At 66.9% G+C, this 18,625-nt stretch overlaps 1 protein-coding gene across 5 annotated transcripts in view; it reads right to left on the bottom strand.

The window, feature by feature from the left end:
- PRKCZ (protein kinase C zeta) overlaps positions 1–18,625 on the bottom strand; it is a 61,356-nt gene that overhangs the window by 6,717 nt on the left and 36,014 nt on the right. For 2 of the 5 annotated variants that reach the window (XM_054720979.1, XM_054720980.1), the window contains 6 exons: positions 18,296–18,381; positions 15,532–15,663; positions 13,732–13,813; positions 12,419–12,471; positions 8,338–8,526; positions 4,153–4,250 (listed from right to left, as the gene is read on the bottom strand). In XM_054720979.1, the coding sequence (XP_054576954.1) occupies positions 4,153–4,250; positions 8,338–8,526; positions 12,419–12,471; positions 13,732–13,813; positions 15,532–15,663; positions 18,296–18,381 (640 nt within the window). Of the gene's footprint in view, positions 1–4,152; positions 4,251–8,337; positions 8,527–12,418; positions 12,472–13,731; positions 13,814–14,353; positions 14,545–15,531; positions 15,664–18,295; positions 18,382–18,625 lie in introns of those variants that run through there. The other 3 variants (XM_054720981.1, XM_054720983.1, XM_054720982.1) reach the window with 3 other exon arrangements.

Below are 18,625 nucleotides of genomic sequence, written 5' to 3'. Positions count from 1 at the left end.
GATCAAGGGGAGGAAGGAGCGGGTGGGCCTTGGGCGGAGCCCGGTCCCTGTGCCCAGGCTGAGCCCAGTGCAAGGACCGGAGCAGCAGGCCTGGGGTCGGGGGTCAGTGGGCCGCGGTGACTCTGGGGAGCGGTCGAGGGGCCGCTGGGGTCAGGCCCAAGCTGCGGGGTCCTGGGCGTCACAGAACCGAGACCGGATCGTGTCGTCAGATGCGCTCGTGTCTCCAGCCATTTTTTTCCGGGTGAGCTAAGCTCTTTATCAAACGGAATCAGGTCCCATTTTAACAATTAAATTCCCACACGATTTTCCAGAAACACCCTGCTGGGGGCAGCTCTCGGATTTGTAGGTCGCGGCTCCGGGGGGCGTCAGGGAGGGAGAGGCCCTTGTGGGGTCACAGGGCACTTTGGTGTTTCTTCCGTCCCCGCCTCCGGAGGGCGGGCTCCGAACGAGAGGCAGCTAACTGCTCAGGCCGGGAAGTGGGAACTGCAGGGAGGATGCCAGGTGGGAGGGGGCGTGGGGGGGCTGCCGCCACAGGGACCCCGTGTCCCGGGACCTGCAAACCCGCACATCCCCATCAGCATGCCCGATTCCCCTCCGTTCCGGCGAGACAGGTTGGTTCCAAAGCCCATGAGGGGAAATAAACGCAAACACACAAGCAAAACCGAAGCAGCACACGGGCCGCGGCGCGGCTACACGGGGAACCGGGGAGCGCACACGGAGGTCTCCTCTGGGCACGGGGCTGCGTGTTAGAGCGTGTAGGTGTCCTGTGGTGTTTTTCACGCTGTTATTTCATGTGGTTCCTGACGTTCTTTAAAGCAGTTTCAGGTCGGTCCTGACAAAGGAGCCCCGGGCGTCGTCCGGGCCCAGGCCTGGCCCGAGGGAGGCGCTGTCCGGGGAGGGACCGGCCCGGCAGGGGTCCGGCTGGACGAGGAGGCGGCACCGTGGCCTCAGCGCCACGTGTCGTCCAGGTCGGGCCGGGGACGTGAGGCACCACGTCACCACCGCCTTGCGGGGCTCGCCACCCCCACCCCCCCCCCCGCCCGGCTCCTCCGCCCCCGGTGACAGGCCCCCAACGCGTCCGTCCCCAAGCCGCCTCCGGTCCAGGCACAAAGAACCAATCAGTCCCCTCGTGGTGTGTGTGGGTGGGTGGGGTCCCCCAGCAACAGGACTCGGTCCCAGGCTCCAGGCACAGAGGCCGCGCCCCGAGGGCCCCTCCCTGTCCAGGGCACTGGGGTGATGCCCAGGGGCCGCCAGTCTGCACTCGACACAGAAATGAACCCCAGAACATCTCCAGTGCCCGGCCGAGCCGCAGTCACCCCAAGAAGGCGGGTGTCTCCCGCCAGCCTGAGGGGTCCGGGTCCGGACGCCGGGCTGTTTCCCCTCGTCCGGCCCAGATGACAGCGAGCACCCCGGCCTCGGAGCCGTCACCAGGTGTCAGAGAACAGGCTGAGGAGCCGGTGCCGCCCGCCCGCCACCTGTCACTCACGCTGCTCTGTTCTGGGTTAAACTGACAGTAACGGGCGCACCGCGTCGGCAGGGGCGGTGACTCACGCGCCCACGGAGGACGCACCGGCTGTCAGTCACGGGCGACTGCGCCCAGGTCACGGCCTTTCGCCGTCCCTGCTCGCAGCCCCCGCCCCCGCCAGCGCCTCCTCCTATCACCACACCTGCTGACGGCCGGCCGGCCTGCTCTGGCACAGCAGCTCCCTGCTGCTACCCGTCCCCCACCCCGCCCCGCAGGTGGCTGACCTCTCCCCCGAGCCTCCCCCCCACATCTCCCCCCCACCCCCGCCAACTCCCCGGGCGGGCACTCAGGCACCAGGTCCCTCGTGTCCAGCGAAGGGAAGCCTCGGTGCCGTTTACAGAGACCGAGCAGCGCGGGGCCCAGTGTCCCCGACACGGAGTGAGGGGCGCCCTCGTTTGTCAGGAGCAAAACCCATCCCGACTCCGAGGTTAAACAGCAGAAGCTGCAGCAACCGGGTCTCCGTGGTGCCCTGTGCCCTGTGGTCTGTGCCCTGAACCCTGTGCCCTGTGCCCTGTGCCCTGAGCCCTGTGCCCTGTGCCCTGAGCCCTGGGGCCTGTGCCCTGAGCCCTGTGCCCTGAGGCCTGAGCCCTGAGCCCTGGGGCCTGTGCCCTGAGCCCTGGGGCCTGTGCCCTGAGCCCTGTGCCCTGGGGCCTGTGCCCTGAGCCCTGTGCCCTGGGGCCTGTGCCCTGAGCCCTGTGGCCTGTGCCCTGGGGCCTGTGCCCTGAGCCCTGGGGCCTGTGCCCTGAGCCCTGGGGCCTGTGCCCTGTGCCCTGTGCCCTGGGGCCTGTGCCCTGAGCCCTGGGGCCTGTGCCCTGAACCCTGTGCCCTGGGGCCTGTGCCCTGAGCCCTGGGCCCTGTGCCCTGTGCCCTGTGGCCTGGGGCCTGGGCAGGTGCGGAACCGCAGTCCAATGCGCAGGGGGTGGGGTTGCTAAAAACGTGACTTTAGCCACAGCCTTTGGGTCGTTTCCGGAAACAGCTGAGCCGGAGGCAGTTTCCCTCTGGGCCGCTGGTCCTGACCACCTGCTGCTGTCCGGGGGCGTGGCTGACGGTGCCGGTGTGGGGTGTGCTTCCCGGAGCGCCGAGTTCACTTGGCACTGAAACCCCCTGTGCCCGGAGCCATCGGTACCCGCGGTGACACCCGGCAGGTGACCTTACCCACGGCCGGAGGCAGGCATCCCTGCTGTCCCTGTTCCCAGAGGAAGCTGGGCCGAGGGAGGGGACCAGGGCGAGGCGGCACGGGCGGGGAGGAGGGGCGGGAAGTGGAGCCGGTGCCGCCCCAGAGCCTCTGCTGGGCTGATGGTGTCTGCAGGGGACGGAGGCGCTGCCCGCACAGCCGGGGGATGTGGTTCCCGGAAAACCCTTCCCGGCCGTTTCTAGGCGCTTTTCCCCGTGTGCAGCCACGTCCCAGCCCAAAGCCAGGCCGGCCGGTAGACACGCCGGTGCAGCCTGTCGGGCGGAGGGACCCGCTCCCCCTCCCAGCAAACCCGCCAGCCCAGACGCGAGCAGGACTGAGCTCTGCTTGGAGCTGTGACGTCGCCCTCGCCCCTCCTAACAGGTGAGTCACAAATCCGACAGGTGCTCACCTCACCTCTGTGCCAGGAACTGACTGCACCTTGGACACCACGGCCTCTGGCACGAGACCTGCCTCTGCGGGCGCACATCGCACAGCCTGGTCCCCGTGACACAGCCCGGAGACGCCACGTCCCGGAGACACCGTGTCCCGGAGAGGCCGCGCGTGCACACAGCTACCCCTGGGCGGGCCGCTGTGGCTGCCGAGCGCTGTGAGGACCAGCTCGGAAGAGAAGGGGAGTGGCCCCGTCTTCCTGGGGCCACAGGAACACCCGACGGAGGAAGCCGCCAAAGCTCTGCCCGCCCTGCCCGCCGCACGGGGACGCCCCTGGCGCCGGCTCCCGGGCCTGAGCGCGAGGCTCTGTGCTCAGCGGTGAGGGAAGCGAGGCTGGGACATTCGCCCCTCGGACCTCCACGCCTACAAGTTCACGGAGTGCAATTCACCCAACACCAAGCCGGTGCTTTTCTGGACTCCAGTGAGGGGGGGCGCTCCCTCCCTGGGCCCATCCCTAACCCAGGAGGCTGCGGTCGGCGCTGAATGGAGGCCGGGAGACAGTGCGTGTGCCACTGAGAAGGCCCGCCTGTCACTTCCCGGCGAGCCCAGGACGAGAGGAGGCGAGCGAAGGACGGGCTACCGGTCAGGCAGCCGCCGAGTCGGACAGAGCAGGCGCCGGGCGGTCACAGCGACGGGTCCGCACGCCCAGACAGAGCAGAAGCCGTTCAGAACGTAACGGGAGCCCGGAGCCCGGAGCCCGTGGCGGGTTCGGGCAGGAGAGGGGGAAGCGGAGACATTCAGGAGGTGGAACCTGCGATCCGATCCGGGGAGCGGCAGCCAGGGGCTCTGTGCTCACGGGAACGGAGTACTTGGGTCCGGATGATGACATTCACTCACCGTGACAGCAGCCAATGAGAACAAAGCTCGCAGGCAAACCCAACCCCCGCACTCAGCCCCGGGAGAAGCCTGCGGCTCACACGGGCTCACACGGCTCACACGGGCTCACACGGGCTCACACGGCTCACACGGGCTCACACGAAGCAGCGGGCCCAGCCCGCCCTACCTGCTGGTCGTCTGGAAGCAGGAGTGCAGGCCGACCAGGAAGGGGTTGCTGGACGCCTGCTCGAACACGTGCTTCTCCGTCTGCACCCAGTCGATGTCCTGGAACAGAAGCCAGGGGTCAGGGGGCTCCTGTCCGCCCGCAGGCAGCCCGGGGGACGGATGCCGTGTCTCCCCTCGTGGGAGACAACGCAGAGAAAGAGAGAAAGAAACACCCATTTAGAGAGAGATCAGCACCATCACCATCTCCAGCCCCATCCCCACCCTCCCCACATCATCACTTCACCATCATCACCGTCACCGTCACCCATTACTGCCATCGCCACCTCTACCACCATCACCATCATCACCACCATCACCATCACCGTCACCTATTACTACCATCGCCACCTCTACCACCATCACCATCTCCAGCCCCATTCCCACCCTCCCCACATCATCACTTCACCATCATCACCGTCACCGTCACCCATTACCGCCATCGCCACCTCTACCACCATCACCATCTCCAGTCCCATCACCGCCTTCCCCACATCATCACTTCACCATCATCACCGTCACCCATTACCGCCAACGCCACCTCTACCACCATCACCATCACCATCACCATCATCACCACCACCATCACCGTCACTGTCACCCATCACCACCTCTACCACCATCACCATCTCCAGTCCCATCAGCACCTTCCCCACATCATCACTTCACCATCATCACCGTCACCCATTACCGCCAACCCCACCTCTACCACCATCACCGTCACCATCATCACCATCACCATCATCATCACCATCTCCACTGTCATCACTACCATCACCATCATCACCATCACCTCATCTCCATTCATCACCGCCTCCACCAGGGGCAGCATCATTCTCCATCATCTATCACAACTGTCATTTATCACCGTTCCTACCACTGTCCCAGCTGTGTGTGGCCTTGGCCACAGGCTCTCTGTGCTCCCGTGGCAGCCTTGGGAGGCGGGTATCACCGCCCGCTTAGGGCACAAGGAAACGGGTGGAGGGTTACGCAGATTTCCAGAGTCCCACGCCCATCCCCCAGCACTGCCCTGCCCCCAGGGCCGCCGCTCCCGGTCCCTGCTGGAACCTGGGGGAAGCCCCTCTTCCCTCCACCAGCAGGAGACCCCTGGGTGGAATGGCTCCAACCCCATCCGTCCGTGCAGAGGTCCCTGCTCCTCCTGTCCTGAGCTCCAGACTTGCTCATCAGTGGCTGCTGGGCAACTCTACACGGCCTCCCCGCTGCAAGCCAGGCCTCCACAGAGCACGGGACCAGCCCCGCCATCTGCTCGCCAAAGGCAGCCGGTCACCCAGGCGCTCAGGCAGAGCATCCTGCTGGTCGCCGAGCCGCCTCCTCCCTCCCAGGTGGAGATCAGCCCAGGTTCTTCCGCCCGACTGCCCGGCCTCCCTCCTGCCAGCACGCCTCCCTCCTGCCCACTGGCCTCCCTCCTGCCCGCTGGCCTCCCTCCTGCCCGCACGCCTCCCTCCTGCCCGCACGCCTCCCTCCTGCCCGCTGGCCTCCCTCCTGCCCGCACACCTCCCTCCTGCCCGCACGCCTCCCTCCTGCCCGCTGGCCTCCCTCCTGCCCGCACGCCTCCCTCCTGCCCGCACGCCTCCCTCCTGCCCGCACGCCTCCCTCCTGCCCGCTGGCCTCCCTCCTGCCCGCTGGCCTCCCTCCTGCCCGCTGGCCTCCCTCCTGCCCACACGCCTCCCTCCTGCCCGCTGGCCTCCCTCCTGCCCGCATGCCTCCCTCCTGCCCGCTGGCCTCCCTCCTGCCCGCTGGCCTCCCTCCTGCCTACACGCCTCCCTACTGCCCGCTGGCCTCCCTCCTGCCCGCACGCCTCCCTCCTGCCCACTGGCCTCCCTCCTGCCCGCACGCCTCCCTCCTGCCCGCTGGCCTCCCTCCTGCCCGCACACCTCCCTCCTGCCCGCTGGCCTCCCTCCTGCCTGCACGCCTCCCTCCTGCCCACTGGCCTCCCTCCTGCCTGCACGCCTCCCTCCTGCCCGCTGGCCTCCCTCCTGCCCGCACGCCTCCCTCCTGCCCGCACGCCTCCCTCCTGCCCGCTGGCCTGTATTCAGTCCCAGGGATTAGCGTGGGAACATCTCTTTGGGGGCCATTAACCAGCCCGCTGCTCTCGGGGCCCCTCTAGCCTTCTGTCCAGGCCCAGGCTCATGGCCACCGGACACCACCGTCTCACACACACACACACACACACACACACACACACACACACACGGGAACACACTCACTCCCACACGCCAACTCCGGAGTCCCTCCCACTCTTCTCGAGGGACCCCCTGAGGGCCCCCTCCGCCTCTGGGCCCACAGCGGGCGACGCAGAGGCTGAGCCCGGACACCGAGGCGCCTCGTCCCTACAAACCGCCTCGCGGTTCCGTCCATTCCCGCGGGCCGCTGGGCCGGGAGGCCTGCAACACCCGGCGCTCAGGGCGGACACGCCCTCACGTGTGAGCTCAGCGCTGGGGCGGACACGCCCTCACGTGTGAGCGCAGCGCTGGGGCGGACACACCCTCACGTGTGAGCACAGCGCTTGGTACAGACACGCCCTCACGTGTGAGCGCAGCGCTCGGGGGCGGACACGCCCTCACGTGTGAGCGCAGCGCTGGGGCGGACACGCCCTCACGTGTGGGCGCAGCGCTGGGGGCGGACACGCCCTCACGTGTGGGCGCAGCGCTGGGGCGGACACGCCCTCACGTGTGAGCGCAGCGCTCGGGGCGGACACGCCCTCACGTGTGGGCGCAGCGCTCGGTGCAGACACGCCCTCACGTGTGAGCGCAGGGCTGGGCGGACACGCTCTCACGTGTGAGCGCAGGGCTGGGGCGGACACGCCCTCACGTGTGAGCGCAGGGCTGGGCGGACACGCCCTCACGTGTGAGCGCAGGGCTGGGGCGGACACGCCCTCACGTGTGAGCGCAGCGCTGGGGCGGAGGGCAGCTGGGCAGCCTGTGCCCGGCCCAGATGCACCCTGCGGGGCGGGGGGGACGGGTGTGAGCACTCAGGCCCGGCCCCAGCTCTGCCCTCACGCGTGAGCCGGGCGGGGGCTGTGTCCCGGCCGCAGCAACAGGTCACGGCCCCGGACATGGGTCTTTTCTCTGCGTTTAGACACAGAACCTGCATCGGGTGCAGGAGAAAAACACCCCAAGAGCATGAAGCCAACCAGCCCAGCAACGAGGCTCAGTGTCTCTAGTCACTATGGCAACGCAGCCACGACCACCGTAAGAGGCCACGTCACACCCACCAGGACAGAGCCAACCAACCCAGAACCAGGTCCTGGGAGGGGCTGGGAGCGGGCCCTGCAGGCGGCCGCGGGAGCGTGAGGGAGCAGCGGCGGGAGGACGGGCCGCGGCTCCTCAGACAGGTAAGCGCGGACTCTCCTGCGACCCAGCAATCCCACTCCCGGCAAAGACCCCGAGGACTGAGAGCCGAGGCCCTAACAGATCGCTCTGCGCGTGCGTCCACGCAGCTCTCCTCACGGCAGCCGGGGGGCGTCAACCAGGGCCCAGGCACAGCGGACTGGACAACCCGGAGCCACCCCCACGCCGGAACGTTCCTCGGCCGGGAAAAGGGGGGAGCTCAGGCACAGGCACCCGGGAGGAGCCTGGAGCAGGAGAGAGGCCAGACACAACGGCCCCGCGTGTGACCTGTGTACACGCAGCGCCTCGAACAGCGAACCAGACGGAGCAGATGGGCCGGGGCCGGGCGGGGGCCGCGAGGGAGGCTAACGGGCGGGGTCTCCTTGTCGGAGGAAATGTCCTGGCTCCGGGGAGAGGTGATGGGGGCGCCACATTACAACACTGGGGGTGGGGAGTGCACTTCAGGGTGGTTACATGGCAGTTACATGTGTGTTTCACTTCGATTAGAAGAATAAAGCCCAGAAGCCAGAACTGACGTTCACACAATAAACGGTGCCGTGCACTCCTCTGGCGCCCCCGTGGCTCTCCCACATGTGGTGCCCCCGTGGCTCTCCCTCCTCTGGCGCCCCCGTGGCTCTCCCTCCTGTGGTGCCCCGTGGCACTCCCTCCTGTGGTGCCCCATGGCTCTCCCTCCTGTGGCTCTCCCTCCCAGGATGCCACCTCCCATGAGACTCCATGGCTCTCTCCCGTGGCATCTCCTCCCGTGGCACCTCCTCCCGTGGCACCCGCAGCCGGCTCACCTCGTCGTCATGCACCAGCTCCTTCTTCACCACCTTCATGGCGTAGATCTGGTCGTTCTTCTTCAGCCGCACCAGGAGCACCTTGGCGTAGCTCCCGCGCCCGATGACCCTGATGAGGTCGAAGTCCTGCAGCCCCAGCCCCTGAGAAATCTTGATGCCGTCCATCCCGTCGATGACCGGCTTGAGGTCCTGAGCGGGGGGACGGCGGAGAGGAAAGGGATTCAGGGAAGCACGGGGCATCCCTGCCAACCTCAACCCAGGCCTGCGCCGACCCTCCCGCCACCCCACTCGGGAGAGGAGCCCAGAACGACGGGCGATGCAGCTCTCGGCGGAAGGAGCTCGAAACCCCAAAGCTCTTCATTTCCTCAGACCGCGGCCCGGCCCCGCCGCCGGCGGCCCGTGAGGGATCCGGGATGCGGGGGGCAGCCTCGCGGGGACTGAGGAGGTGACCGCAGGCTCTCGGGGCCCAGGGCATCAGGGCTGCGGCCTGGAGCTGCCTGGCCCTCCCCGGCCATCACCAGCCTCGTCTCCAAAGCGAGCATCGCTGGGACGCGTGACACGAGGGAAGGGCGACCACTGCCTCCCGCACGCCCCACCTCTGCCCAGGACCCTGGGGGGGGGGGGCGGGCCAAGGAGGTAAGTGGCTCTGACTCGCGCGCACGGGTCACAGGCAGGAGGCTGACCGGGACATCTGGGGGGCACTTGGGAAGGGGCCGGGGCGGCTCCCCAAGGCTTGTGGACAGAGGTGGCACCGGCTGTGTGGCCAGTTGCCCTGCTCACGAGGGCACCTCCACGGGGCCCATCGCCAGTGCTGCCCGGAGGCCACGCGGACCTCAGGCCGAGCCGGGAGGAACAGGAAGGGCAGCAGCGGGTCTGCCGGGTCAGGACCCTCTCGGCCTGGGGACCACGGACGACCTGGTTTATAAAAAGGTCCGTCCTGGACCAGAGCTCCCAAAGCCCCAGAACTTCCCAAGTGCCAGAGGCCTTTTGTGATGCTAACGAAGCGACTCCGGAGAGCCCCTCAGTCACCTGGGAGGGGCGGTTGCCAGGGAAACCAACGCGGAGAGACTGAGGCTGGGAGGTGGGAGGGTGGGAACTCTCAGTCCCACAGGGAGGGGCGGGACTGAGCTCGATCCTGCCCGTGTAAAGAAGCCCCATAAAACCCCAAGGCCGGCCTGAGAGGGCGCCCTTTTACAGTGAGCCTGCGACCTACAACCCTGGGAGCGGCTCTGAGCCTGGGAGCCGCTCTGACAGGCGGCTGCCCTGTGACCTGCACAGGAGGCAGGCGGTCTCCTGGCCCGAATCCTCCCCCGTGGGGCCGAGCCGGCTCCCGGCAGATGTGCCAGAACTGGGTTAGACGGTAGGACGCCCGTCAGGGTCCAACGAGAACGAGAACGGCTCGGCGGTGAGGGAAACACACGACCGGAAGACAAAGGTGCGTCATCTGACGAAATAAACGATTTCACAAAAATGACGGCTCAGAAGCCAGCCCGGCCTGGTCTGCCATCGGGGTGAAGAGGGTGCTGGGTGCTGGTGCCAGGACCCGACCCCACAGAGCCTTCGGGACCGCAGCCTCAGGGAGTCACACAGGACGCGCCCCAAGCGAGCCCGGCCGGCGGGGCTCAGGGCTGAGCGTCGGCCTGTGAACCAGGAGGTCACGGTAGATTCCCGGTCGGGGCGCAGGCCCGGGATGCGGACTTTATCCCGTGTGGGGCTGCAGGAGGCAGCTGACCCATGATTCTCTCTCTCCCTCCCTCTCCCTTCCTCTCTGACATCGATAAACATACATTAACAAAAAGAAAAAGACCCAGCTCTGATGCGGCAGCCTGCGCTGCCAGAGCCATGTCCTGGGTGGCCCCTCCTCGCCCCCCCTCGCCGCCCCGTCTCCCCCCCCCCCCCGGCCCCTCACAGAGCGGCCTTCACATGGCACACAGGTCCCCGAAGACAGAGGGCCCCCGTGCCCTGTGAGAGGTGCCCGAGGACGCCCAGGCCTCATGGCTTCACGAGGCACCCATCTCTGAGATGGGAACGCCCGTCACAGGAAAGCTGAGGGTCTGAGCCCTGGAGTGAGAGCCACGTCACTAACAAACTCGTGGGCATCTCAGTCCACGTGTGGCCCTGGGCCCGACACGGCCAGCCCTGCAGAGGCCAGGAGACAATACGAAGGCTCCTGAGCCCCCCCGACCCCGCCAGCCTGCCCCGAGCCGGCGCCCACCGTGATGGCCTGAGCCCCTGGACTGACGTGGGAACAGCCACGCCAACTCCGGTGCCTCGGAAGCTCCCGGAGGGCCAGCACGGAGCTGTTTCCTCACAGACAGTGCGATCGTTATCCATCCCTGACAGCAGAGCCTGGGCCAGAGGTCTCCGAGCCAGGGTAGGCCGCCTGGGCTCCCACAGCCTCAGCCAATGACAGCTCGCACCGCTCTGCCCGGGAGGGGGTCGTGTTCTCACCGGGAGGAGGGGGTTACGTTCTCACCGGGAGGGGGTCGTGTTCTCACCGGGAGGGGGTCGTGTTCTCACCGGGAGGGGGTTACGTTCTCACCGGGAGGAGGGGGTTACGTTCTCACCGGGAGGAGGGGGTCGTGTTCTCACCGGGAGGAGGGGGTCGTGTTCTCACCGGGAGGGGGGGGTTGTGTTCTCACCGGGAGGGGGTTGGGTTCTCACCGGGAGGAGGGGGTTACGTTCTCACCGGGAGGAGGGGGTTACGTTCTCACCGGGAGGAGGGGGTCGTGTTCTCACCGGGACGGGGTTGTATTCTCACCGGGAGGAGGGGGTTGGGTTCTCACCGGGAGGGGGTTGTGTTCTCACCGGGAGGAGGGGGTTACGTTCTCACCGGGAGGGGGTCGTGTTCTCACCGGGAGGGGGTTACGTTCTCACCGGGAGGAGGGGGTCGTGTTCTCACCGGGAGGGGGTCATGTTCTCACCGGGAGGAGGGGGTTGTGTTCTCACCGGGAGGAGGGGGTCGTGTTCTCACCGGGAGGAGGGGGTCGTGTTCTCACCGGGAGGGGGTTACGTTCTCACCGGGAGGAGGGGGTCGTGTTCTCACCGGGACGGGGTTGTGTTCTCACCGGGAGGAGGGGGTTGGGTTCTCACCGGGAGGGGGTTGGGTTCTCACCGGGAGGAGGGGGTTACGTTCTCACCGGGAGGAGGGGGTTACGTTCTCACCGGGAGGAGGGGGTCGTGTTCTCACCGGGACGGGGTTGTATTCTCACCGGGAGGAGGGGGTTGGGTTCTCACCGGGAGGGGGTTGGGTTCTCACCGGGAGGAGGGGGTTACGTTCTCACCGGGAGGGGGTCGTGTTCTCACCGGGAGGGGGTTACGTTCTCACCGGGAGGAGGGGGTCGTGTTCTCACCGGGAGGGGGTCGTGTTCTCACCGGGAGGAGGGGGTTGTGTTCTCACCGGGAGGAGGGGGTCGTGTTCTCACCGGGAGGAGGGGGTCGTGTTCTCACCGGGAGGGGGTTACGTTCTCACCGGGAGGAGGGGGTCGTGTTCTCACCGGGACGGGGTTGTGTTCTCACCCGGAGGAGGGGGTTGGGTTCTCACCGGGAGGGGGTTGGGTTCTCACCGGGAGGAGGGGGTTACGTTCTCACCGGGAGGAGGGGGTTACGTTCTCACCGGGAGGAGAGGGTTGTGTTCTCACCGGGAGGAGGGGGTTGGGTTCTCACCGGGAGGGGGTTACGTTCTGCACCGGGAGGGGGTTGTGTTCTCACCGGGAGGGGGTTACGTTCTCACCGGGAGGGGGTTACGTTCTCACCGGGAGGGGTTAGACACTGAGCATGGCACCTGCACTCTGAGGTTCAGCCACGGCTCACGCTGCCACGTTCACCTGCTAGTACTCTGTCCATCTAGCCACTCAGGGCCGCCTCTGCGCTAAATACAAATATTCTAAACCTCACCGACCTCTGCCCCCATGCTGCAGGGTCTCTCCTGCATGCCCTCAATCCCACGCCCTCCTTCGAGCCACAGCCCCGCACGTGTCCACAGCCCCGCACGTGTCCAGTTCACGGGAAGATTCCTCCGCTGCCCCAGGAAGGAGCCACTGGACCGACAGACATGGACTTCTGGGCGCCCCGCACTCACCTCAGAATCATCTTTGATGCTGTCACGTTTCCGGGAGGAGGAGAGGTAAGGAACTAGGGAGAGAAAGGAGCAAGGACGTCACAGGTGTCGTCAGGAGGACGCCCCGACACCAGGACCAGGCGAGCGGCGCTCGGGGCCGACGCCTGCAGCAGCCACGCCCGGCTCCACCAGGCTGAGGAAAAGGCGGCCTCCCGGGCCCGCGCAGCCTGTGAAACGAGTCGTGTGAGATGCTGGTGTCCACCTGCCAGGCTTTGTTCTTACAGTGGACAGATGGACAGATGGACGATGGACGGACGGGGGGGGTGGCAGGTGGATGGGGAGATGAGGAGACGATGAAAGAGTGGTTGGTGGATGGTGGATAGAAGAAGGTGGATGGGTGGGTATGTGGGTGGATGGATAGATGGGTGGATGGTGGATGGATAGGTAGATGGATGAGTGAATAATGGATAGGTGGGTGGATGGTGGGTGGTAGATAATGGATGGTGGATGAGTGGGTGGATGGATGGGTGGTGGGTGGATGGGTGGGTGGGTGGATGGGTGGGTGGGTGGATGGATAGATGGTGGATGGTGGATGGATAGATGGGTGGATGGTGGATGGATAGGTAGATGGATGAGTGAATAATGGAGAGGTGGGTGGATGGGTGGGTGGATGGATGGGTGGTGGGTGGATGGGTGGGTGGATGGATAGATGGTGGATGGTGGATGGATAGATGGGTGGATGGTGGATGGATAGGTAGATGGATGAGTGAATAATGGAGAGGTGGGTGGATGGTGGGTGAGTGAATGACGCGGATGCTGGGTGATGGACGGGTAGGCGGGTGGGTGGATGCTGGGTGATGGGTGATGGTGGGTCACTGCTGTTAGGCGTCTTCTCTGTGGGAGGTGCTGTGCTAAGAGCCTGGTCTCATTTCAGCCCGAAGGGCTCCTGGGATGGAGGAGCCTGTCCCCACCAACAGAAAACCCTACAAAACCCCGGGAACGGCAACGCACGCCGAGCGCCCAGGCTGCCCAGCAGGCCTCCCCCCGGGGCCAGCTCCGCAGCAGCCGAGTGGGGGGGCTGGCGCGGTGTCTGCCCTACCGAGCGCCTTGCAGACGCCCCTGTAGGCGCAGAGGGGAGACCAGCCCCGGGCTCCCACGGCAGCAACTCGGGGAGACGTGGGGCCCAGGGAAGGCCCTGGAGAGCGCCTCTCGGCCCCACGACGGCGGCCGCCCCGCTGACCTGGTCCCTTGGAGGGCAGACGGGGTCGTAGGGGAGGCCAGCGGGCACCCAGGGTGGGCAGAGCCCGCGCCCCCGGGGAAGGAAGTGCCCTTACTGCCATCAGTCTCCTCGGGAGCGAGGTCCGCGTCGTCGTCCTTGTCATCTACCGGAGGCTCCTGGGACGGCATGACGGGATCCTGCGGGGACGGGTTAGGGCGCGGGCGTTAGGGTGCAGGAGCCGGAGCTCCGAGAGGCGAGACTGCAAAGCTCCTATCAAAGCAGACACGCTGACCGGCCGGCCGGCTCAGTGGATAGAGCGTCGGCCTGCGGACTAAAGGGTCCCGGGTTCGATTCCGGTCAAGGGCATGTACCTTGGTTGCGGGCACATCCCCAGTGGGGGGTGTGCAGGAGGCAGCTGATTGATGTTTCTCTCTCATCGATGTTTCTAACTCTCTGTCCCTCTCCCTTCCTCTCTGTAAAAAAAAAACAATAAAAATTTTTAAAAAAAGCAGACGTGCTGGCCGGCCGGCTGGCTCCGTGGTGAGCGTCGGCGATGAACCAGCAGGTCACGGACTGATTCCGGGCGAGGGCGCAGGCCCGGCTTCGGAGCTCGATCCCCGTGGGGTGTGCAGGAGGCAGCCCATCGATGGTTCTCTCACTGTTGTTGTTTCCGTCCCTCTCGCCCTCTCCCTTCCTCTCTCTGAAACCGACGAGAAACATTTAAAAGTAAAACACACCCGTCGTCCCACGTGTCCTCACACACACCCTGCAGCTGCTACCTTGTCGCACGGCAGTGACCTGCGGTGCCACCGGCGGGGGTGCCCGCGCCGCGCCCCGGGCAGGTGCTGTGTGCAGCGGGCACCGTCCCCCGAGGCTCGGCCACCGCCCCAGCCCGCACTGCGGCTTCTGCGCATGGCAGCGGCCAGGCAGGCTCGGAGCCCACGTCCCGCTCACGGGGTTCCACTCGCCGAGTCATAATGGAGGCAGCTCCCCGCTGGCGGTCACCTGGGCGCCCGCGTGGGTTCCCTCGGCCTGGGGACTGGCTAGTCTTTGGGGCTGAACTCATCTCTGAGGGAACGTGGGCCTGGGGACCCCCTAGGACAGGGGTGGGAACGTCCAGCCGCGGGCCAGGTCACGGGTCTGGCCCCCCAGGGCGTGAGGGTGAGGTAATCCACTGTGTGACCAACAGGACAGGCTCGTTCTGAGCTGTGCCGCTGTGCGGCCCGAGGATGACGTCATAAATACCGACGGCCCGGGTCCCAGGGAACGTGGAACCGAGCGCCCGTCTGTGCGGGGACCCCGCGCCCGTGCTCCGTCCTTCCGCCCACATGGCGACAGGAGCCAACTGCGCCCGCGGCCGCGGCCGCGGAGGCCGATGCTCAGGAGGAAGTGCCAGCAGCGCCCCGGGGGCCGGGCACAGCGGGCGAGCCCTGACTTTCCTGGCAGCACGGCGTTCACGCCCACAGCTCCCCCCGTCCCAGCCCCGAGCCGCAGAGGGCACCGGGCCCCCCAAGGGCACTGGGGCTCTCAGGGCTCGGGAAGAGGGGTCCTGTCCCCAATTGATTGCCGGGGCCTGCGCCCCCTCTCATGTCCTCCATGGCAGGGTCAAGGGGTGAGCAGGAAGGGGCAGGGACGGGGAGGGGAGACAGGGAGGGTGGGGAGGGGGCAGGGACGGGGCAGGGACAGGGAGGGCAGGGCGGGGGAGGGGGCAGGGACAGGACAGGGATAGGCAGGGAGGGGTGGGGAGGGGGCAGGGACGGGGCAGGGACAAGGAGGGCTGGGCGGGGGAGGGGGTAGGGACGGGCAGGGACAGGGCAGGGAGGGGTGGGGAGGGGGCAGGGACAGGGCAGGGCCGGCAGGGGGGGGGAGGGGGCAGGGACGGGCAGGGACAGGGCAGGCCGGCAGGCCCACTCACCATATGCCTTTGGCAGGTCAGCGGGACGAGCACGTGGCAGCGCTTATGGACCAGCAGTTTGCAGTTGACGCACCGGTAGCCCTGCCTGGCCAGGCCCCATATCCTCTCGCTGCACTGGCCGCAGTACGCTCTCTGCGGGCGGACAACGCGGTCAGACGGGGCCCAGGGCCCCCCAAAGGCCCTCGTGGATTCTCTCCGAAGATGGCGGGCGTGGAGCTGGGCACCGGGCCCAGCCTGGGCTCCAGAGCCCCCCCAGGTCCATCCAAGTGGGGGGACCTGTGGCCCCGAGGAGGGGGGGGCCTGCTCTGTGTGAGGGGCGACGGGAGGCCTGCTGGGAGGGGTGACGAGCAGGGAGGAGGGGCTGGGTGCTGAGCGGCGTGGGCACCCGGCTGGGGGGCGTGGGGAAGCCCCGACCCTCATCCACACATCCCACCCACGTGAGAAGGCGGAGGAACGGTCCGCCCGGTGCCGTGACCGCCGCGGGCCACAGGCCATCATCCCGGCGTTGTCTTCAGGTTTTTCCATTTTAAATGCCCCTGTTCTTCGTGGTCCTAACCCGTGGTCGGCAAACCGCGGCTCCTGAGCCACATGCGGCTCTTTGGCCCCTTGAGTGCGGCTCGGCGTTAGAACCACTTCTTCAAAATAGACTCGCCCAGGCCGAAAACCGACTTCTGCGCCTGGGCCACGGAGTTTCCATCGCACGTGGTATTTTGTGGAAGAGCCGCGCTCAAGGGGCCAAAGAGCCGCATGTGGCTCGTGAGCCGCGGTTTGCCGACCGCGTCCTAACGATTGGACCCTTGTTCACTGACCCTGAGTGGGAGCTGTTCCCACGTGTGAGGACAGAGCTGGTCTCAGCTCAGGCCCGTCTCCCAGCTGGAACTTTCCAGCTGTGACTCGTTTCCAGGTTTCGGTTCGTTGTCGTTTCACACACATTCCTCTCTGCTGAGGGTCCAAGTAAAAGGGGTGCACCTGTACCCACAGCCTGGCCGGAGCTCAATAAGAAAAATGGTCAAACCCTACACCACCAGGTCGGGGGCGGGGCCCAGCAAGCCGCCCCAGGGCCAGCCCTCTCGGACGGACAGACGGACGCGCCCACTCCGGGCCAGTGGCACCGAGCCCCCCTAACAGGCGGGGACGGGGCACACGGCACTCAGCACTCGGGGGGACTGCAGGGGCCCGCCAAGTCCCGGCTCCCCATGTGACTCGGGGGCGGGGCCCAGGAGGGGCGGGGCCTGTACCCTGAACCAGGAAAAGGGGTTTTCCTCTTACAGCCTGGCCCGCCTGGCGCCTCGAGGGGCAGTGGCCTCGTCTGGACAAGGCGTCCCACAGGAGCCGCGGGGGGAGGGGGGGCCGGTGCTCCAGAACCCCTCCCCTGACAGCCTGAGGGACCAACATCTGAGCCAAGACAGACAGTGAGGGGGGCCTGGCTCTGAGGACCTGGGGGGGCGGGGGGCGGCCAGGCAGAGGCTCAGCACCTGCAAAGGCCACAGGTGGGCACGCCGGGCTGTACTGAGCTCAGTGGTGTCGTCCCCCCGCCTCCCCCCCCCCCCCCCCCGTCCATGGCCACCGGCCCCTCCGTGTGAGGCCTCACTTGGAGCATCTTCTAGGGGCAGTTAGTTAAGTTCAAGGAGGCCGGCTGGCTGTGGGTCTAGTCACGCCTGGGTCCCAGCGGCGCGGACGTGGCACAGGGGAGACAGCAGGGGGAGGCGGGGGGGGGGGGGGGGGTGGAGCTGCGGCCCAGGAACAGTGGCACCACAGTTAGAACGCTGGAAGGCCCTGGCCGGTGTGGCTCAGTGGGTAGAGCATCGGCCTGCGGACTGAAGGGTCCCGGGTTCGAATCCGGTCAAGGGCACATGCCAGGTTGCGTGTGGGCTTGATCCCCAGTAGGGGGCGTGCAGGAGGCAGCCGATCCATGATTCTCTCTCATTGATGTTTCTGTCTCTCTCTCCCTCTCCTCTCCGAAATCGATAAAAAAATAAATGAGCAGGAAGAACAGCCCCTGGAGACGAAGGGAGCCCTGCCCACACCACGGTGGACGCCCGGCCTGTTTTAAGCCTCGGGTTTGGGGTGCTGTTCCAGCAGCCCCGCGGGCCCCTCGGGCACCCCCTCCCGCCGTGAAATGGACGGGCACGGCCATGTGGGCCGTAGTTTCCAGAGGATCTAGAGGATCACGGAGAGACAGGGACACGGGCTAAAGGGCCCTTCACAGCGGGCAGGGCAGGGGCCGCGTGGGGAGGCCAAGGTCACAAGACCCTTCCTGCCGGGACACGCCGTGCAGTCACCACGCATCCCGTGGGTCCGTCCAACCCACATCCCCCCTCTGCACACAGCCGGCCGGACCGCAGAGCCACAGGCCCCGGCATGAACAGCACAACCAGGCGGCCGAGGGGCGAGACAGACTGTGTCACCCCAGCACCCCCGGGAAGACCTGACATGGACTCAACACGGCTCACTCGGCACAGAGCACTCAGCACTCAGCACCCAGCACAGAGCACTCGGCACTCAGCACCCAGCACAGAGCACTCGGCACTCAGCACAGAGCACTCAGCACTCAGCACCCAGCACAGAGCACTCAGCACCCAGCACTCAGCACAGAGCACTCAGCACTCAGCACAGAGCACTCAGCACAGAGCACTCGGCACTCGGCACCCAGCACAGAGCACTCAGCACCCAGCACAGAGCACTCAGCACTCAGCACTCAGCACAGAGCACTCGGCACAGAGCACACGACAGCCAGAGCCCACATCCCGGGGGCAGCGCTCACCCTGTTAAAGCGCTTGGCTTGGAAGAGGTGGCCGTTGGCGCGGTACAGCTTCCTCCATCTTCGGGCTCCGCGGCGGTAGATGGATTCTGAAAGGACACGGGGGCTGTGAGCGCACAGGCCCCGCTCCAGCTCCAAGCCGGTGCCTGCGCGACAGGCTGCTCCTGTCGGGCGGCCAGGGCCTGGGAGACAGGCGCGACAGCAACCGGCTCCCTCCCGCCCGCCCGCCCCTCCTCACAGGGCCCCTCCTCACGGGGCCCCTCCTCACGGGGCCCCTCCTCACGGGGCCCCTCCTCACGTGGCCCCTCCTCACGGGGCCCCTCCTCACGTGGT

The sequence above is a fragment of the Eptesicus fuscus genome, chromosome 9, assembly GCF_027574615.1.
Source record: "Eptesicus fuscus isolate TK198812 chromosome 9, DD_ASM_mEF_20220401, whole genome shotgun sequence".
Classification (NCBI taxonomy): Eukaryota; Metazoa; Chordata; class Mammalia; order Chiroptera; family Vespertilionidae; genus Eptesicus; species Eptesicus fuscus.
Note: the sequence above shows the minus strand (reverse complement) of the source record. Positions and strands in the feature narration are given on the sequence as shown.